The 19,407-nt window shown below is 45.2% G+C and overlaps 2 protein-coding genes across 8 annotated transcripts in view; one reads left to right on the plus strand and one right to left on the minus strand.

The window, feature by feature from the left end:
- Positions 1-19,407, plus strand: part of LOC110990417 (small integral membrane protein 14-like) — a 150,315-nt gene that overhangs the window by 74,919 nt on the left and 55,989 nt on the right. For 2 of the 7 annotated variants that reach the window (XM_087141004.1, XM_087141011.1), the window contains one exon: positions 6-1,703. The exons of the other annotated variants lie outside the window; for them this stretch is intronic. Coding sequence is in view for 1 of the 2 variants with exons in the window: in XM_087141011.1 (XP_086997137.1) it covers positions 6-17 (12 nt within the window). In the remaining variant the exon portion in view is untranslated. Of the gene's footprint in view, positions 1-5; positions 1,704-19,407 lie in introns of those variants that run through there. 7 annotated transcript variants of the gene reach the window in all.
- On the minus strand, positions 3,639-7,510 carry LOC147797995 (uncharacterized). Its single transcript, XM_087141122.1, has 2 exons — positions 7,300-7,510; positions 3,639-4,645 (listed from the first exon to the last, which is right to left on the minus strand). Exons 1-2 carry the CDS (start codon positions 7,415-7,417, stop codon positions 3,639-3,641), a joined length of 1,125 nt encoding a protein of 374 aa, XP_086997248.1. The 5' UTR covers positions 7,418-7,510.

Genomic DNA, 19,407 nt, shown 5'->3' on the forward strand with positions numbered 1-19,407 from the left:
TGTAGGACCACGATTAAGAACTGCTGATTTGATGTCAGTACTGAACTCACAGCATCAGAGAATTGGATGAAGCTACATGTACATGTACTCAGTTGTGGTGTTGAAGAGTAAAAATATGTCAACCATTTCCGGGACCAGTCAAACCACAAAATGTCATCTGTGTTGAAAAGTCTTGTGGGGTTAATGTGCATCGTAAGTCCTACATCAAAAATAAATGGCTGGGCAAGATAGGATATTGTGCAGCAGTGCAGTATGTTATGTAACGGAACATCAAAAAGAGATCGACTAAAATAAGTTCTGAATTGTTACTATAACCACGTGTGGAATTTGTGGTCAATAGCTTTGGAATAGCTTTTTTGAATCTGTATAATATTGAGCTGGAGACTATGCCAAAGTGCTATTATTAACCATTATTACCTGTTATGGATCCCAATCCCAACCACTTCACAATATGTTGAATTTGTATGGATTTGAATGTACCTTCAGTGTACATTCCAGCAGGGGCGGTGGAACAGATAGCTTGGACATTGAATTGGGTGGAAGCTATTATAAGTGGACATTGGTTTGCCCTCTCATCTTCTTTGTCCACTCAATCTTTCCGCCGCCACTACATTCCTATGCATGTGGCAACATATAAAGGTTGTAGGGGGCTAACTTTTTGAATATCACTGCAGCTCACATGCAGTCGGGTGGGGATTTGAATCGGCTTCCCCTAGCAAAGTGCCCAGACTGGTCCTGGTCTTACATTTTGAGTGATTGGGGTTTTCTATGTTTTTCAATTGTTTCAGTGTGCTCCACGAGCTGTCGGTAACATGTTGGAAACTGCTTGTGTCTTGTGATAATGTGACTGTGAACATAATTATAAAGCTCTGTTGGATATTAAGTGCCTTTTGGGGAATCCCAGCCCTCCTATAAGTATATGCATTCGTAACACCTGGTTAGTCAAAGAGCACTGTATGATTTACCGAAAATTGGTCACTTGGGAGACATTCCCATAAGAACGTGCAAAAACTTTACTGTCCCATTATTCTCCAACTCTATGTGCACAAACCACACATTGACACCACGTTTTGGTTTTTGGCAAAGATTTCGAGCGGCAAGTTTATTTGTTTTTGCTGATTTCAACACCACTTTCTATTGCCACACTTGGCAGAAATTCTGTAAGATTTCTTGGCACACTTGCCATACTTGCCACACTTGGCAGAAACTCAGGCACACTTGCCAAAGAGATACTTGCCACACTTGGCAGAAAAACAGGAACAAACTCGCCAAAGGCTTGCCACACTTGGCAGAAAAAAGCAAGGTTGTTAGCAGAAAGACTTGCCACACTTGGCATAACAGGTTGGAATTCCTTGGCACACTTGCCATGCAGACAAACCCCACCGGAACAAGTAGGTGCTTGTCCTATAATGAATAGTCATGTGATTCTATTTATCCTTTACAACTTAAGAAAAACTTACATAAGGCACGCCGTTTTTTCCACCGCTTGAACAGGCGGTTAGAATAAGCCCCACCAGAACAAGAGGGTGCTTGGCGTAGTGTTTAAGAAAAACGAAATGAAACATTACTAACAACTAACTTTACGTTATAATCACTGCGAGATAATTCGCCTAAATTGTTTATTTGTTTACTTCGGAAACTGCGTGTCGCTCCCAGGTAGTTCCCGCCATTAAACCAGTAAAAGCTAAATTCATAGTCCAAAATTATGGTGGAGATGGGGAGGTGGTGGGTTTAATTTGTGTGTTGCCGCCTTGAAAATCTAAGCCGAAGTGGCCCATTTTTAGTGCCAAACTTGCTGTGGTTCAACCGTTATTTCCTTGTGGCCTTCTGGCTTCACCAATTATTCCCCTCGAGACAGTTTAGGTGTCTGAGCCCGGAAGAAGTACCACATTCTCTGAACCCTCTGAGGCCTCTGTTGATTGATGTAAGGCCATGCAGCCACTTTGCTGATCCCATTAAGCCAGCTAGTGCAAGACAGTGATGGGTGAGACAGTAGTGCCTTGTTCACCATGGTATAAGCCAGATGACCAGGACTGTTTCAATGACTAAACGACGTGCGTTGTGGTGAATAATGCATTTTATCCCATAGCGATAAAATAAATTATTCTCCAACTCTATGTGCACAAACCACACATTGACACCACGTTTTGGTTTTTGGCAAAGATTTCGAGCGGCAAGTTTATTTGTTTTTGCTGATTTCAACACCACTTTCTATTGCCACACTTGGCAGAAATTCTGTAAGATTTCTTGGCACACTTGCCATACTTGCCACACTTGGCAGAAATTCAGGCACACTTGCCAAAGAGATACTTGCCACACTTGGCAGAAAAACAGGAACAAACTCGCCAAAGGCTTGCCACACTTGGCAGAAAAAAGCAAGGTTGTTAGCAGAAAGACTTGCCACACTTGGCATAACAGGTTGGAATTCCTTGGCACACTTGCCATGCAGACAAACCCCACCGGAACAAGTAGGTGCTTGTCCTATAATGAATAGTCATGTGATTCTATTTATCCTTTACAACTTAAGAAAAACTTACATAAGGCACGCCGTTTTTTCCACCGCTTGAACAGGCGGTTAGAATAAGCCCCACCAGAACAAGAGGGTGCTTGGCGTAGTGTTTAAGAAAAACGAAATGAAACATGACTAACAACTAACTTTACGTTATAATCACTGCGAGATAATTCGCCTAAATTGTTTATTTGTTTACTTCGGAAACTGCGTGTCGCTCCCAGGTAGTTCCCGCCAGACGCACAACGGGCGCCCCACTGGGACGACCGCCCGGACTTCGAGCCTCCCTTTCTGATACTACCGACGCAAGCAAACACTTGCACAATGCCACCCATTAGGCCCACATCCCGGGAAACGATTCTATTTTTCCAAGGCAGTAATGATGTAGTCTTCTAAGTTGGCCCTAAAATACGCGTTGCCCATGTCAGATAAGTGGACACCATCGTAACGATACAATGCGAACTCCGACCATCGGAACTGAGGGTGGTGCAGCACTGACACTCCCAGTCGACTACCGAGCGAACATGCCCACCTATTGATCGCGCGGCGTTTCTTTTCCATTTTTGATGGATTAGTAGACCCAAAGTAACAGGCGCGCGGTAAAATATCTGACCAAACCAACTGCGCCTCTGGGTAAGTGTGAAGACACTCGTTAGTGCCTAAGTGGACGATTAGCATGGCCGGACAAGGCCATCTTGCTGCGAGTTCCGCCATTAATTTGGTTACGTCACCATATTTCGCTCCACCCAGGCCATTCCAGCGGACGTCGTGCCTAGTCCGGAGTGTGGTCTCTGCTCGACTTATGATGGAATCTCCAAGTATCCAAACATCCCCTGTGAACAAAGGGGAGAGGAACCAGGAATGTTCCGGAGCCGTTGTTGCTGTTAAATATGAGTATTACTTTCAGTAGTTTATACATATGTATATATCGATATATATGGGTTTTTTGTTTGTTTGTTTGTTTGTTTGTTTGTTTGTTTGTTTGTTTTATTTATTTATTATGATTAATAGTGGTATTATTATTCTTCTTCTTATTATTTTTTTTTTATTTATTTATCCTTAATAATATCATCCAAAAGGTGGAAAGTTCTAGGCTATGCACACAAGACCAGCAATTGTCTCTGGCTGACTACACGTTGGGAAAATGACACGATATCAGCGGGCGAATACAACGCTGTGCGGCCTCCGAACGCCAGCGGCCCATTGTCTTGATCTGCTCAAGGGGAAAACCCAAGGCGAATGCGGTTGACGCCGCTCCGATGCGAAAGGAGTGGGAGCGAAAGTGGGTGTCTGCAAGCCCTAAAAAACAAAGAATTTTTCTTAAAGTGGCATTGAATTGATACTGTGTCAGTGGCTCGCCCCCAAAGTGGCAGAAGAACGCGCCGGGCGATGTGGGGCGAATCCGTGAGAAGTTTGTCAGCGCGCGGACCGGGCAGACACGTTCATCAACTGAGCGCACCAAGCGAATAACTTCAGGACGGCCAGTTTGATTAGCTTTCGTATGCCGGAGGGAAATGAACACCGCTGCATTGTCATCATCTGCCTCCTGAATATGTACGTCAGACACATGGAGGAGTGATTGTTGGATGTTAGACTTGGCAACTGCAGCGAACTCGCTTATGCGCATAAACCCAAAGAATGCGCATAACATGGCAGCCCGGAAAAGCGCCGCTTCATAGCTTGTGGGGCACACATGCGGAAGTGCGTTAATGATATCGGTCAATAACGGTAAGGTCATTGGCCACCGTTCATCGCCACCCGGTTTGTCCCGGCGACAACCTGTCAATAATTTCGCCACCAGAAAATCCCGCGTGGGATCGGGCCAACCTTGAAGCTTATGAAAATAGCCCACCGCCGATACATAAGTAGCTATAGTTGACGCGGCAAGACGCTGGAGGGACAGCCATGCTATAAACTGCCGAACATCGTTGCTTGAAGCACATTTAGTTTCATTAGGTCGTTGGCCCATAAATGAACAAAACGCACGCCAACCCGTCCGGTAAGTTTTGTGCGTGTTTGCCGTTGAAGCAGCCACCAATAACCGATGCATCTCACCTTCTATTACACCCGGAGAAGGTCGGGGAGCGGTGTCATTGCTATGTCCGCCTGTGGGGCCAAGGCCCGGAAGCGATGCACCTGGAAACGTGAGAGGGAATCGGCAATTTCATTGTGTACTCCGGGGATATGCACGGCCTTAAATGTGATATTGAACCGCAGACACTGACACACAAAAGCTCGCACTAACTGCATGATCTGGTCGCAAGTGGATGACTGTTTGTTGATGATGTGCACTACTGCTTCGTTGTCTGTGCGGAAAAGCACTTTGCGCTGAGCTAACTGGGAACCCCAACAATGCACTGCAATCACTAGTGGATAAAACTCGCAGTATGCTATCGACGGGGATAGCGCCCTAAACTCAGGGGACCAACGCCCGTGAAACCATCGACCGCTGAAGTACCCACCAAACCCAATGCTTGCAGCAGCGTCTGTAAATAACTCTAAAGTGTCATTTTCGCGCCAGATCCGATCTCGGAATGGGGAAACCCCGTTGAAGTGCTTAAGGAAGGTTAAGCACATACGTAAATCAAGTTTCGCGCCGTGAGATAGGCGGGCTTTGTGATGGGGCTTCCGCAGCCCGCGGGACATACCAATCAAACGACGAGTAAACGCCCGTCCTGGCGCAATTGCGCGGCATACAAAATTAAGGGAACCCACCACGGACTGGATTTCTTTCAGGGACAATTTATGCCGACCCAAAAATGACTGAATCTCCTCCCGGAGGGCAAGCACTTTGTTGTGTGGTACTCGGACTTCGCGCTTAACCGTATCGATCTCTAGACCGAGATAAGTAATTACCTGGCTGGGGCCCTCGGTCTTCTCTGCAGCTAGCGGCACTCGCAACTGGGCGCACATGTCCTGGAAGGTATTAAGCAGTACTTGGCAGTAGCGCTTGGACTGCCCAATAAACAAGAAATCGTCTAAATAATGGGTGACAGTTTGAGTGTTCGACAGTTGCTTAAAGTGAAATTCCAGAAAGGTGCTAAATGCCTCAAAAAGCCTGCAGGACACCGAACATCCCATGGGTAAGCACTTATCATAATAAAACTGATTGTGAAACTTGAAGCCAAGCAATTCATAATCAGAAGGGGGGCGACGGGAAGCAACCGAAAAGCCGACTTAATGTCCGTTTTTGCTAGCCATGTTGCTGAATCGGCGGACATCGCTAAATCGATAGCCGTATCGAATGATGCATAATGAACTACACACTCATCCTTATCAATGAAGTCATTCACAGACTCACCTACTGGATAGGAGAGATGATGAATAAGGCGAAACGAGCCCTGTCGGTGCTTTGGCACGAGACCAATAGGTGAACACTGAAGATTTGGAAATGGCCGGTCCGAGAAGGGACCTGCAATCCTGCCTAATGCAATTTCATCGCGTAATTTCTGGAGGACGATTTCTGGCCTACCCTTCGCGGACTTACGGCAATCAGAATCTTTACGTACCCTCGGACCATGATAGCTCAGCGAGAAACCGTTTGCAAAACCGTTATACAGCAAATTAGCCGCCGATTTATCTGTATAACCCGACAACCATTGCTTGAGGACTACGATATTAACGGGTGTTGGGGGGACGAAAAGTAGTATTTCTGTCCCCGTTAGCAGTACCCGCCGATTGGCGGTTGTTATCGCTCACATTGTGCGTGTCCAGCCTTGTTACTGTACTGGTTAAAGCCGGCCGAGCCGCTTGCCGTGCGCCTGACGCTGCCAACGGCGTCTTCGTGTAACGCGTATACGCATGTGAAGCGCGACCGGGACCAATCGGCTGGTGCGCGGGACCGGGGGTGGCTGGAAATGCGGGCCCGAGCCCCAAAGCTATTCTGCAGTCGGACGCCCCGTGTCCAGAACGGCCACATCGAGTGCAGCTATGGACGTACCGGCACGAGGCCCACCGGCAACCCGTTGGGGAGTTAAAGGGAAAACAGACACGTTTATTGTACTGTTGGGTCCGAGCGACTGCCGCTGGGGCTGACGCTGAAGATAACGTACCAACGGCTGCAACAGTAACCCACAGTTCCATGTCGATGGTAGCCCAAGAACGAGAGGGGTTTACTTCCATACGCAAACGGAACTGTTCGTCATAATTGCGCCAGCCTAGGCCGGGGAATTGCGCGGCGGCAGTGCGGATAATTTCTGCATACTTCAATAAATCGAATATGCGGCTGGGGTGACGCACTGCATAAATTGCCATAAACACATGAAAGGCACTGAGCCATTTATCAACGGACTCGATTTTACGCGGGTGCGTCGTCGCTGGCTTAAAAACTACACGGCCTTGTTCGACAGCTAAGGTCAGCTCGGAAGCGGCCCCCAGCGCTTTAAGAGCGTTGTCACGATATAGTAACGCCATATCCACATATTTTCCGTTCCAAATCTTCTCTTTGGCTGACTGCGGAACGTGAATATCAAGGGGAGCCCCTTCTCCCATGGCGAGCAGTGGGACAGGTCTAGTGTTTCCGAAATCGTTAGGAATAGCGGGCAGGGCTACTGGAGAATTAAGAGAATTGTTGGCCATCGCCCAAGTTGGAAAAGGGGAGTTGCTTAAGCCTGTACTTGAGATCTGATGAGCCTGGGCCTGAGTAATTGCCACGTTATCGGTTTCGATCTGAGGCTGGCCTGGGCCTAAAGCCGTGTTTAGAGCAAGCCCTACAGCCGGGGAATCCCCAGCATTGTCCTGGTGTGTCGTTGCGTCAGGTTGCAGTCCTAATGCAACTGAACTGAACTCACCACCTGAAGAGGTGAAAGTTCCGGGCAATCCGCTTCCGGCGGAACCTGCGCTGCGACTCCCGGCCTGTCCGCTCGTCACTGGGGTGGGGGACGTCGCTGAACCGGTATCCTCCGCCATCGATCTGCCGACTGATGGGTTGGCCGGATCCGTTTCGACCGTAGTGGTGAAGGCACTGGCACTCGTAGGCGCAGACCTGGACTCAGCAGCCGAGGACTTGCGGGGCCGGCCGCGGGGACGCGGGGCATACGGTGTAGGCGACCGTTGGGCCCGGCGTTTCCGTGGCTGCTGCTGTCGGGGCATACTACGCCGTGACTGGTGCTCGGCAACCCAGCTGGGGAAAGGTGCTGGCAACCTCAGCAGCTTGTCCGCGCCAAGGAAATGTCGCAAACCTCTCGCACGCAGTCCCAGTAAACCAATCCGCAAGCCGACGCCTGTAATTTCAAGTAGTAACTTCAGCAATCCATATGGGTTGCCTCTTCCATGTGTAAAGGAAATGTCAGACACAGAACAAGGGAATCCCCCCTTGGCTGAAACAGCACGGCGATAGAGAACAACCGTTGTTCAAAAGCAGCATTCAAACCAGCAGAGTTTAATTTGTGTGTTGCCGCCATAAAGCCGAAGTGGCCCATTTTTAGTGCCAAACTTGCTGTGGTTCAACCGTTATTTCCTTGTGGCCTTCTGGCTTCACCAATTATTCCCCTCGAGACAGTTTAGGTGTCTGAGCCCGGAAGAAGTACCACATTCTCTGAACCCTCTGAGGCCTCTGTTGATTGATGTAAGGCCATGCAGCCACTTTGCTGATCCCATTAAGCCAGCTAGTGCAAGACAGTGATGGGTGAGACAGTAGTGCCTTGTTCACCATGGTATAAGCCAGATGACCAGGACTGTTTCAACGACTAAACGACGTGCGTTGTGGTGAATAATGCATTTTATCCCATAGCGATAAAATAAATTATTAAATATTCCCTAATCTGATCTGAACCAAACTTTGTATATTTTCAATTTAGACCCTAATCTATCATCTCTCAAAATTTGTACAAAAAAAATTTGGCCTCCTTCTGGTAGCTGGGGCATTAGGGAGAGATTAAAATGTTGAAACATTTACCACAAAATGTCTCCCTAATGACCCATTTGTAAGGATAATGATCTTTCTTCTGCTAAAGAACTGATTGTATGGACTATTGTCAATGCTACGGTGGCCAAGCTCATAGTCTCATTAATTTCACACCCGTCATATCCTCTCTAGGTCATTTTGGAAACGGAACAAATAAAACATGGATTTTTTGGCTTGTTTTTAACTCAACCCACAATTGAAACAATTGGAAATTGATCATCTATTTTCTGTATGAGGATAGCAATTTACATTTCATTTCATTAGGCAAGGTTCACAGACAGGTGTCTATTATTCTTACAAAGTAACATGAACCTAGTGTATTGTAATGCAGAAACTACAGGTTTGACAGTTGTAAAAACAACCATGGGCTTTTTGGGAATTTTTGTGAAATCAAACTATGACAGTATCAGAACAGATAAACAGGTTGACACTTCATTTATGTTACACAATTCAGTAAGATTGACCAGAGTGCCGAAGAGTGGCTGTAGAAAAACATGCACATGTACAAAACCTGTATTGTACCTATAAAATATGCAAAAAGTAATAACAAATTAGGTGATGACGTAATCTTGACGTAACAAATTAAGCAAAATATATTTATCAGGGTCTTTGTCAGCTGTAGCTTTGATGATAATCAAGCATCTCACAGTTACCAAAATGGAGCTTGAAAATGTCTACAAAGTCAATGGAATGAAATAAATATTGAAAAATCAATAATCAGTTGATGACGTCATACTGACATCATTATTTTGGCATAATATTTTTATGGGGTCTTTGCTTGGTATAACTGATGACATTTGAAGTTTGCTCACAGACTAAAAATTGTGCCTTCAAAACTTGTAAAAAGTCTACAGGATGATAAAAAGAATTGAAAAATCAATAATAAATCACACGATGATGTCATCATGATGTCAGTATTACAATACAATCTTTTGATAAGGGCTGTTACTAGATGATACTTTGGTGACAATTCAGTTTTGCAAATTGCCAAAATAGTGCTTTGAAAATGTATACCAAGTCAAAGAGACGAAATAACTGTTGAAAAAACAATAATAAATTACTTGGTGATTTCATCATCATTTATTTGCAATAATCCTTGTATCAATGTCTTTGTTGGCTTTCACTTTGGCAACGATCAAACGTCAATGAGTAACGGTAGTGGGACGCCATAACGAGGCCAGGTCCCATTGTGAAATGGAACAAGCACCGGCACAGGACACGCACAACTTGAAAGACAAAGACAGACTCGGCAAGACATTAGTAGCTTTGATTTATTGGTGACAAGCAACTGTCACAGGCATCCTTACAATATAGATCCTGGATTGACAAAAAACCCCATTGTGTGAAAAAACAAAATAATGAGAGCTTCCAACAATCAACCTGTTTCTATACACACTTTACATGTACAGTACATTCACAGACTATAGCAAACATGTGTATCGTTGCTCACATAGGATACTTAAAAGTGAACGGCAGTGTCCTTAAACATAACACATCAATATCACAAGCAAAATCAAGAATTATATGTACTCACTGGGGGTTTCCGTGTAGACTGTACTACACAATCACCATGGATTACGGCTACACAGGCGTGGAAGTGGGTGCTACTGACATCAAAATATACCCATGCTCTCTGCATCCCTCTAAACTCGAACTCCACGGCCAACCCCATCAAAGTCTTTGACCGTCTCTTATACTGTCTTGTTTATATATGTATTCATATGCAAAGCGTTACTTACCAAGTAAATTATAGTACAAGTAACATGAGCTTCAATTAACACGTCACCAAAATATCACAAAATACAAGGGGTAATTATTTTACATGACAATTTTGATACATTCAGTCAGTTGTCTAAAATAATATTTGGACTTATTTTCCTGGTGGAAGTCTACCAAGTACAACCAGTCCCTGTGCACAGGAAGCACAAAGGTCACCAAGTAGCAAATAGTTGACATACAAACGTGCAAATAACCCAGATACAATGTAGATCAACTACACAATATGCATATTCATGTCAGTGAGGTCGCCCTTGCTGAGGCACAGTCTCCTACATTACCAAAATTGTGGCTCGAAAACGTGTACAAAGTCAATGGGCTACATGTATAAACCTGATTGCCTTTAAGTTCATGTCACATGATTTGTGCTGAAAGTCAATCATTTTTATTTTATTCCGACTCTTCGGTACATTTCAAACCGAATAACAGAGCATGAAGCACACGATTTCTCTTTCATTCCCATGGTAATCTTGAGCTGGAGTAAAGGACTATTTGTTCACTAGTGTTAAGTAGAAAAATGTGTACAAAACCTATGGGGAAAATAAAATATTCCAAAATCAATATAAAATAAGGTGATGATGTCATCATGACATCATCCATTTGCAATAAATCTTGCACCATGGTCTTTGCCAGCTGTAACTATGATCACTAATGAAGATCGCCAGGCAACCAAAATTGTGCCTTGAAAACGTGTACAAAGTCAATGGGCTAAAATAAATATGTAAAAATCAATAATAAATAACTTGGTGATGTCATCATGATGTGATTATTTCAGTATCATCTATGCCTTAAGGTCTGTGTTTGATGTAACTTTGATGAGGATCAAAGATAGTCAAGTTACAAAAACAAAGCCTTGAAAATGTGTACAAAGTCAATTGGCTGAAATAAATATTAAATATTCAATAAAAAATCACTTGATGACATCATTGCACTATGCACATCTTTGAACAAAGGTCCTTCAGTGATGTAAGTTTGATGGAGATCCAAAGTTGCAAAAGGACCAAAGTCGATGGCAGAATAAAAAACATGCACAAAATAACTGGGCTTTTGGTCAGAAGAAGAAGAAGAGGGAAGAAAAAAAAAGAACAAAAAGAATGGCTTTTTCGCAGAACTGCAAAAACGCCAAAAAAAAAAACAAAAAGAATACCTTTTTCGCAAAGTTGTGAAAAAGCCCTCCAAAAAGAGAGCTTCTATGTCAGTTTGCGACAGAACATAGGGATTTTTGGCTTTTCATTGAAAATGTCATCGTTGTGATTGCATATCTGCAAAGTTTCATCCCGCTGGGACTTGTACTTTTGGAGATATACAGCTTGAAAGGATGCACCCTTTTATGTCACGTGACTTGTCAATAGATAATGTCATCATTTCATGAGGTCAATTTTTGTCTATCACACACCCCTTTCCAGATACCTGCAAAGTTTCAACCCACTGTTACATGTACTTCAAGAGATATAGGACTTTAACTGATGCACCTTTGATGACGTCATTCCATGAGGTCAATTTTCATCTATCACACACCCCTTTCCAGATACCTGCAAAATTTCAACCCGCTGTTAGGTGTACTTCAAGAGATATAGGGCTTTAAGTGATCCACCTTTAATGTCAAATGACTTTTCAACCGATGACATCATCATTCCATGAGGTCACCAACTGAGAAGTTTCTAGGTGGCAAGGCAGAGGGACAGAGAGTGGGTTTCCCCTTGATGGCTGATGTAGATACCTCTGTAAGTTGTCTGACCTAATTGGGATCATTCTGTTTCTAAACAACTGCAAGGCTTAGGACACTGTTAGTTCTGAGTGATTGATGTGTAACTGACTCTGTTCTGTTGACCAAGTGCTGGCAATGGACTGGTCTTCCAGGCATCTCTTGTGAGAGTAATCGGGGGAGAGGGGTGGGGAAATATGACTCAGCACAGTAGGTTATTCTTTGATAACCACTAGTTAAGTTGATTTTGACCGGAATCCCCTTGGAGATTGGATCCTGGAACTGAAGAAAATGATACTGTAGATGTAACTGCTGGGGATGCATTCACATCCTGCATTGGAACTAAACATATGAAGCTCACCATGCCGCCCAGAAGGTGGAACCACATTTTGGCTGGTAGGACTGAAAACACCAGAACAGTTTGGATGCAATCCTTTTGAGTTTGGCAATGATCCAAAGTTGGAGTTGCTCTGCCAGTAGCCAAGTTGAGAACTGTTCCAAGATACATGTAGGTTGGTTGTTGAGAAGGCATCAGGGAGGACTTCTCTGTTGATGATGAACCCCAGTTTAAGTGTGAATTTTACTACCTGTAAAAGGCCCTTGACCGTGTCCTCAATAAGTTGGGCCAACTTTAAGCCAGTCATTCAGATGCATGCAAAGAGAGTGATTCTGGTGATTCTGATGAAAATGAATGCGATCAAGAGACTGTGCAAAGACCAACGATGTGCGTGAATGGGTACATGAAGATAGTAGTCCTTCAGGCAGAATGAAATTGCCCAGACTGACAACTGGTTGAAAATGTCCCCATCTCGAAGTGTTTTGGTCTTACGTGATAGTTGTGTAGTCCCAGATTCATGATGGGTCACCACTCCCAGTTTTCTTTGAGGCAAGAAAGAATGAACCAAGAATCAAAATGGGATTCTTGTCTCTTAAGGAAAGGATTTTCTTCTCCAAAGCAGCACGGTAAGTGGGATCAAGAGTGTGACCACCAATCTCAAATTTTCAATTTGCTCAACTTATATCTAATAGCCTTTGAATTCAAGGTGGTGAAGTCAGGTTCAAAAACTAAACAAGAGACAACTTAAGTGAAAACAAGGATACCAATTGAATCTTGAAAACGTACATTGCAATAACCATTAACACAATTTACAAGAATTGATTCGAGTAAAAAATATCATGTCTGCTCAGTAAGAGTTTCCCAAAAATTTGGACTTGAAGATGTGTTTCTTTTCCTTAAGTAAAAAACAATCAATCCTGGGATTTGCTTTAGGCTGTCATTGGTTTCTTTTAAAAGAACTTTCACATCTCTGTCTTTAGTCTGTTCCAAACCTTCATTTCACTACAGGCCTCACTGCCTGCAGTAGGCTCTCTTCAAAACCCCTTCACAATTCAACACAATTTAATACAATTAAAAATAAGTCACAACTTATACAATTAATGAACTCAATACAAGTTGCTATTAACTCGGTCAAAGGGCTGAGATAATAGCTTGACTCTTCATAACAACACATGTGATTTAATAAATCTTCTTTGTACATGTATTAGGTTTCTGGTGCCCCTGTATTGATCTACTAAACCCTGTTTTCCATCAAAATCATGTCCACTTTCTCTACACACAGAAATTGTTCTCTCTCTATTCTCAACGGTTATTTCCCTCAACCACTTCTGTGTTTTGTTATGTAAATGACACCTTTCTTTTCCGCGCTCAGGGCGTTCTGAACAAAACACATGGCATGTAATAACAATAACCAGTGACATAAAACTTGCTGTCATGGATACTGTGTTGCTATTGAATTCTGTTAGACACGGCACCCACTGCCATCCAATTTCTCTACAGGCCATCCCCTTTTTGGCCGTTAGCTTTTAATCCCCCTTCTATCTGCCCAACCTGTGCCAAAGAGGCATTCCTACTTCACGGTTCTTTGTGTTGTTGTTTGTAGCAGGCATGCAACTCTTCCGCGGATCTCCATGTTTTTGTTTTTTTTAATCAGACCACAAAAAATTCCACCTTAGGCTTTGTGCTTTCACCACTTGCTTGCGCCTCGAATTGTGGCACGGGGGACGAACACCCGCTGCGCTGGTACTCGGAGGAAACCCATACAATTGTGTTTCCATGCAGAAAAGAAACGATAAAAAATTGTCATTTGGTTCTTTGCTAGTGTATGTGAGGAAATTGTTAAATGAGTAGAACACCCTCTATTCTGTTCTGGTCGATAGTCTGGCTCCGTATCTTTTTCTCTGTGGACTTGCACATCATAATGTGCATCATAATAACATCATAATCATCCTCCACCAGACTACTTAAGCTCCACTCCCAGTCCGTATCCGGCATTCTCCTGATGACGAGCAGAGCATACTGCTCGAAACGTTGAGTATCACTGGTTCTTTTCAGAACCACAAATACTCACAAAAGAGATACGTCCATGGTGCTACCGCAAACCTACTTTCTATTATACGTCTTCTCCATGCAAACCTTAAAGACTTAGCATTATAATGTCATGATAAAAACTGCATGTGCTGTCACTCTGTGCCATGCACAGTTGACTCTCGTAATTACGAAATCAGCGGGTTTAGCAAGAGACATGCAAGTGTTATGACTAACTCTGCTTTCATTTCATGATCCAGGATTTGTAAAATGTTTGTTATAAATGGGTTGTCAACAATGCTTTTTCAGGCAACAGGGTCACAGAAACCCCTTCAGTGTAAAAGGAATTTCGTATCATGCGATTTCACTGTAACAGTTTTTGTTTCCATAGGAATGTGCACATTTTCGCGGGACCGATGATGTGTGTTTGTTATAACCAGAATTTCGTAATAGCCAATTTCATGATAACGAGAGTCGACTGTACATGTACTCGTCCGAAAAACATCTGAGATCATTTGACAACGTGGAAAAATGACTTCGAAAAAGAAGGACATCATTGAATGCAGAAAGGGGCCAGAACAAATAGTTATGGATGTCCATCGAAACGATGACGACGTCTCCCCCAGTTGGAAAAAAAAAAATTAGTAATAATGGTACGAGCACCTCTGATGGCTCCTCTGGTGGCTCCTCTGGTGGCTACGTAGCCCAAACTCCGAAGCGCAGCCTGGAGGAAGCCCCTGGCACAGTTGCACATGGCGTTGGTGGCGTCGTTCCTCATGTACGCGGGTGCATGTAGCCTCAAAGTAATCTACATCCTCATGATTCGCAGTCCGCCACGTGTTCCGGTCCGCGGCCAGCTGCTCTAGGAGGGAAGGTTGAACCCCACACTTCTTCAGGGTGGCCTTGAGATGGTCCTTAAACCGCTTCTTCTGACCTCCAGCGCTGCGTTGACCAGTGGAAAGCTCACCGTAGAAAAGTGTGCGGGGGAGTCAGTCCTCAGGCATCCGGTAGACATGTCTGATCCAACGGAACTGTCGTTGAATAATGAGGGCCTCGACACTGACACAGCCTGCTGATTGGAGGATGGAGACGTGTGGAACACAATTTGCCCAGGTCAGCCCAAGAATACGCTGAAGACAGCGAATATGAAAAGCCTCAAGACATCTGATGTGAGCTCTGTAGATGGTCCAGGCCACACAACCATAGAGCAAGGTGGAGATGCAGGTAGCCTTATAAACAGCAACCTTTGTAGAGATGGTAATACCCCAGTTGAGAAACACGCGGTGTAACAGCCGGCCAAAGGCACTGGAAGCTTTCCGTAACCTGTTTTGGATCTCCTCATCAATACTGCAGGATGAGCTCAGGATGCTTCCAAGGTAGACAGAGCTGTCGACTTTGTTAATGTTCTCCAACCCAACCTGAAATTGCATATCAGGAGGGAGGCCTTCACAGGACAAACGTTGGTGGAGCACTTCTGTCTTCCTGGCATTGATGACGAGTCCAGAGCTGGTGTATGTGTCGGCCATGGTGTCAAGGATCCTTTGGAGATCCGCTGCTGAGTGGCTGACAAAGGCGGCATCATCAGCATATTGCAGATCAAAGATTATCTTAGACTGAGTCATAGTCTTGGCTAGCAGTCGTCGCAAGTTAAAGAGGCTACCATCGAGCCGATACCAGGAGGTTATACCATCATTGAGACGGAGTTGGTGTCGGGAAAGGAGAGTCACCACAACCAGATAGATGTTGAATAGGACTGGTGCAAAGACACCCCTGATTCACTCCAAATTTGACCTCAAAGGGCTCCGATTGCAGGCCCCCAACATCCACACGAGCAAATATTCCAGTGTGAAACTCCTGAAGGATCTTTAGAAACCTTGGGGGACATCCGCATTTGGCGAGAATGGTCCAGAGAAGGCTCCTGTTGATGGTGTCAAAAGCCTTGGTGAGATCAACAAAGGCAGCATAGAGTTCACGGTGTTGCTCCCTACACTTCTCTTGCAGCTGACAAGCCACAAATATCATATCGGTTGTGCTCCTGTCCTTACAAAAACCACGCTATGATTCAGGGAGGACTACGTTGGAGACGGAGGAAAGGGGGCGGGAAAGCATAACCTGTGCCAGGATCTTCCCAGCAACAGCCAGGAGAGAGATGCCACAGTATTTCCTGCAGATGGATTTGTCCCCTTCCTCTTGTACATGGTGACGATATCAGCATCCTTCCACTGCTGTGGGAGGGACTCAGCCACCCAGGCATCACAGATGAAGCAGTGCAGACAATAAAGGAGCATGGGTCCGCCGTACTTGAAGATCTCGCCAGGGATCCCATCTGGTCCAGCCTGGTGGATCTTGGCAAAGATTGGAGGGTTGTCCAGCTGAGTGATGGGGGCAGAGAGGGGAGGTGGTCGATCACGCTTGGGTCAGTGGGGTTTACACGGTCGGGAGCTTGCTAAAATGCTCAGCCCAGCGGGTAAGAATGCCTTGGCGGTCCGTGATGAGGGTAGAGTTGTCAGCAGATCTCACAGGAACTGAAGTGCCTCTGATCGGTACGTGGATGGTCTTAACCGCATCATAGAAACCATGAAGATCATGGGCGTCAGCAAGGCCTTGGATCTCATAGGCCTTGTTCCTCCACCAGTCATTTTTCATTTGCGGGAGACGGGTCTGTGCAAGGGAGCGAAGCTCAGCAAAACAGGCTTAGAGGGTGCTGGAGGATGGGTTATTGATAACGGCATCATGTGCAGAGTTCTTCCTCTTCAGGAAGTTGTGAATCTCTGTAGAGGTGTTATCAAACCAATCCTGGTGACGTCTGCAAGTGTGACCCAAGACCCCTGTGGCGACCTCAAGGATTGTTGACGACAGAGTGTTCCATTGGTCTGTGAAGGATCCATCAGTGAAAGCGGTGGACTCGCTAGCTGCATTTATGGGCCTGGAAGCAGCACGAGACACGGAGAGAGAGGTTGAGGTAGAAACAGTCAGAGCACTGGCCAAGCTCTCTTGCAATTGCTGCTTCTTGCTGAGATCCCGTAGGGCACCACAGTTAAGCCGATGTCTGCCAGCTCTCTTTCGAAAAGGAGGACGAATCCTGAGCTTAAAAATGGAGCGAACTAGACGGTTGTCAGTCCAGCACTCGGCACCCCGAAGAACTCAGGTGATGGAGACGTCATTAAGATCACGGCGCTGGACTATAACATAGTTGATTAGGTGCCAGTGCTTGGAGCGGGGATGCATCTATGTGGTTTTAAGCTTGTGAGGGAGCTGGAAAACCGTGTTGGTGATGGTAAGGTTGTGATCGCACATAGGTTGAGGAGCCGGAGTCCGTTGGAGTTGGTAGAATCGACCCCATGCCTGCTGATGACGCCACCCCAGACAGTATAATTTGAGCTGACCCGAGCGTTGAAATTGCCGAGAAGGATAATCTTGTCAGTCGGCGGGATGGCACCGAGTGTCTGGTCAAGAAGGTCATAGAACTTATCCTTTATGTCTTCAGGAGAACAAAGGGTGGGGGCATAGGCACTGATAATGGTAACTTGTCTTTGAGCTGCCAAGGGGACATGAAGAGTCATGAGCCGCTCACTCAAGTTAACCTCTGGCAGATGGTTAAAGAGGGATGTCTTGATGGCGAACCCCATACCATGGATTCTGGCGGCCTCCTCTGGGAGCCATCTCCAAAAGAAGGTATACCCCTCACTAACCTCGGTGAGGGAGTCCTCTGCAGCAAGCCGAGTCTCACCCAACCATCACCGCAGGACTTATGGAGGATAAAAGGGGGAGAAAAACCTGCGCAATGAGGAGATTAAGGTGATTGAGAGGGGGCGCAGTCCTCAGCACCACCGACTTGACCACCTACAGCTGGTACCGATAACATGACTAAGTCAGGACGATCGGTGGCTGGAGGGGCTGCAGGGAGTGGCCGGTATCTTCACAACACCTGTAGAACCACCCTAACGAGTACTACCTGCCCGGCTTTGAAATCAGGGTTGTCCTTCTCCTAGGCAGACTGCTGACCTAGGCTAACGAGTTCAGCCTACCCAGGTTTGTGATCAGAGTTGTCCCTCTCTTAGGTGGACTGGCAGCCAAGCCTACGAGCTCCACCTACCCAGAGCACCTGGATATAGAGCCAGGAACATGATGACACCCTCTGCCATTCAGTAAAAAACAGGGTTGGCACGAGAAGCCAGACAGTAAGATTTGGTTAGGAGAGGCTAATGTTGAGACGCCATGCTATACAGTGGGATTTTTCAGTGGGAGAGGAGCTGCTCACTTCTCCAGTCCACCCCAGCACATCGTAACCCATTTAACCCCAACTCGGATGGAACTCGGTGGAAACCCATGCAATTGTGTTTCCATGCAGAAAAAAAAAGGATAAAAAGTGTCATTTGATTCTGTGCTAGTGTATGTGAGGAAATTGGTAAATGAGTAGAACACCCTCTATTCTGTTCTGGTCAATAGTCTGGCTCCGTATCTTTTTCTCTATGGACTTGCACATCATAATGTCATGATAAAAACTGCATGTGCTGCCACTCTGTGCCATGCACGGTTGACTCTCTCAATTAGGAAATCAGCGGGTTTAACAAGAGACAGGCAAGTGTTCTAACTAACTCTGCTTTCATTTCGTGATCCAGGATTTGTAAAATGTTTGTTATAAATGGGTCGTCAACAATGCTTTTTCAGGCAACAGGGTCACAGAAACCCCTTCAGTGTAAAAGGAATTTCGTGTCATGCGATTTCACTGTAACAATTTTTGTTTCCATAGGAATGTGCACATTTTCGCCGGGACCGATGATGTGTGTTTGTTATAACCAGAATTTTGTTATCGCCAGTTTCCTCATAACGAGAGTCGACTGTACATGTACGTGTCCAAAAAAACATCTGAGATCATTTGACAACGTGGAAAAACAACTTTGAAAAAGAAGGACATCGCTGAATGCAGAAAGGGGCCAGAACAAATAAGAACCATTGATGAAGGCATAAAAATGCCTGGATATGGGACTGGCTGGAAGAGGATATGGATGGAGTTTCACTTGCTGAGATCATCCGCAAGCTTGATCAGCCAGGCGTGGCATATTGCGCAGTGTGCAAAAGGGAGATCAACTACAGCCAACGCAGATCATTGTAGAGTCTCAAAACATCGGGAGCTTATAAAGTTG

Source organism: Acanthaster planci, linkage group LG09, assembly GCF_054643075.1.
Source record: "Acanthaster planci isolate LZ-2023a linkage group LG09, COTS_SCS, whole genome shotgun sequence".
Classification (NCBI taxonomy): Eukaryota; Metazoa; Echinodermata; class Asteroidea; order Valvatida; family Acanthasteridae; genus Acanthaster; species Acanthaster planci.

Excerpts from the sequence above, each read along its gene's own strand:
- LOC147797995 (XM_087141122.1), bottom strand. The coding sequence starts at position 7,417 with ATGGCGGAGGATACCGGTTCAGCGACGTCCCCCACCCCAGTGACGAGC. Across the intron at positions 4,646-7,299 it reads AACTTTCACCTCTTCAGGTG|GTGCATCGCTTCCGGGCCTT; the intron begins GTGAGTTCAGTT and ends TCACGTTTCCAG.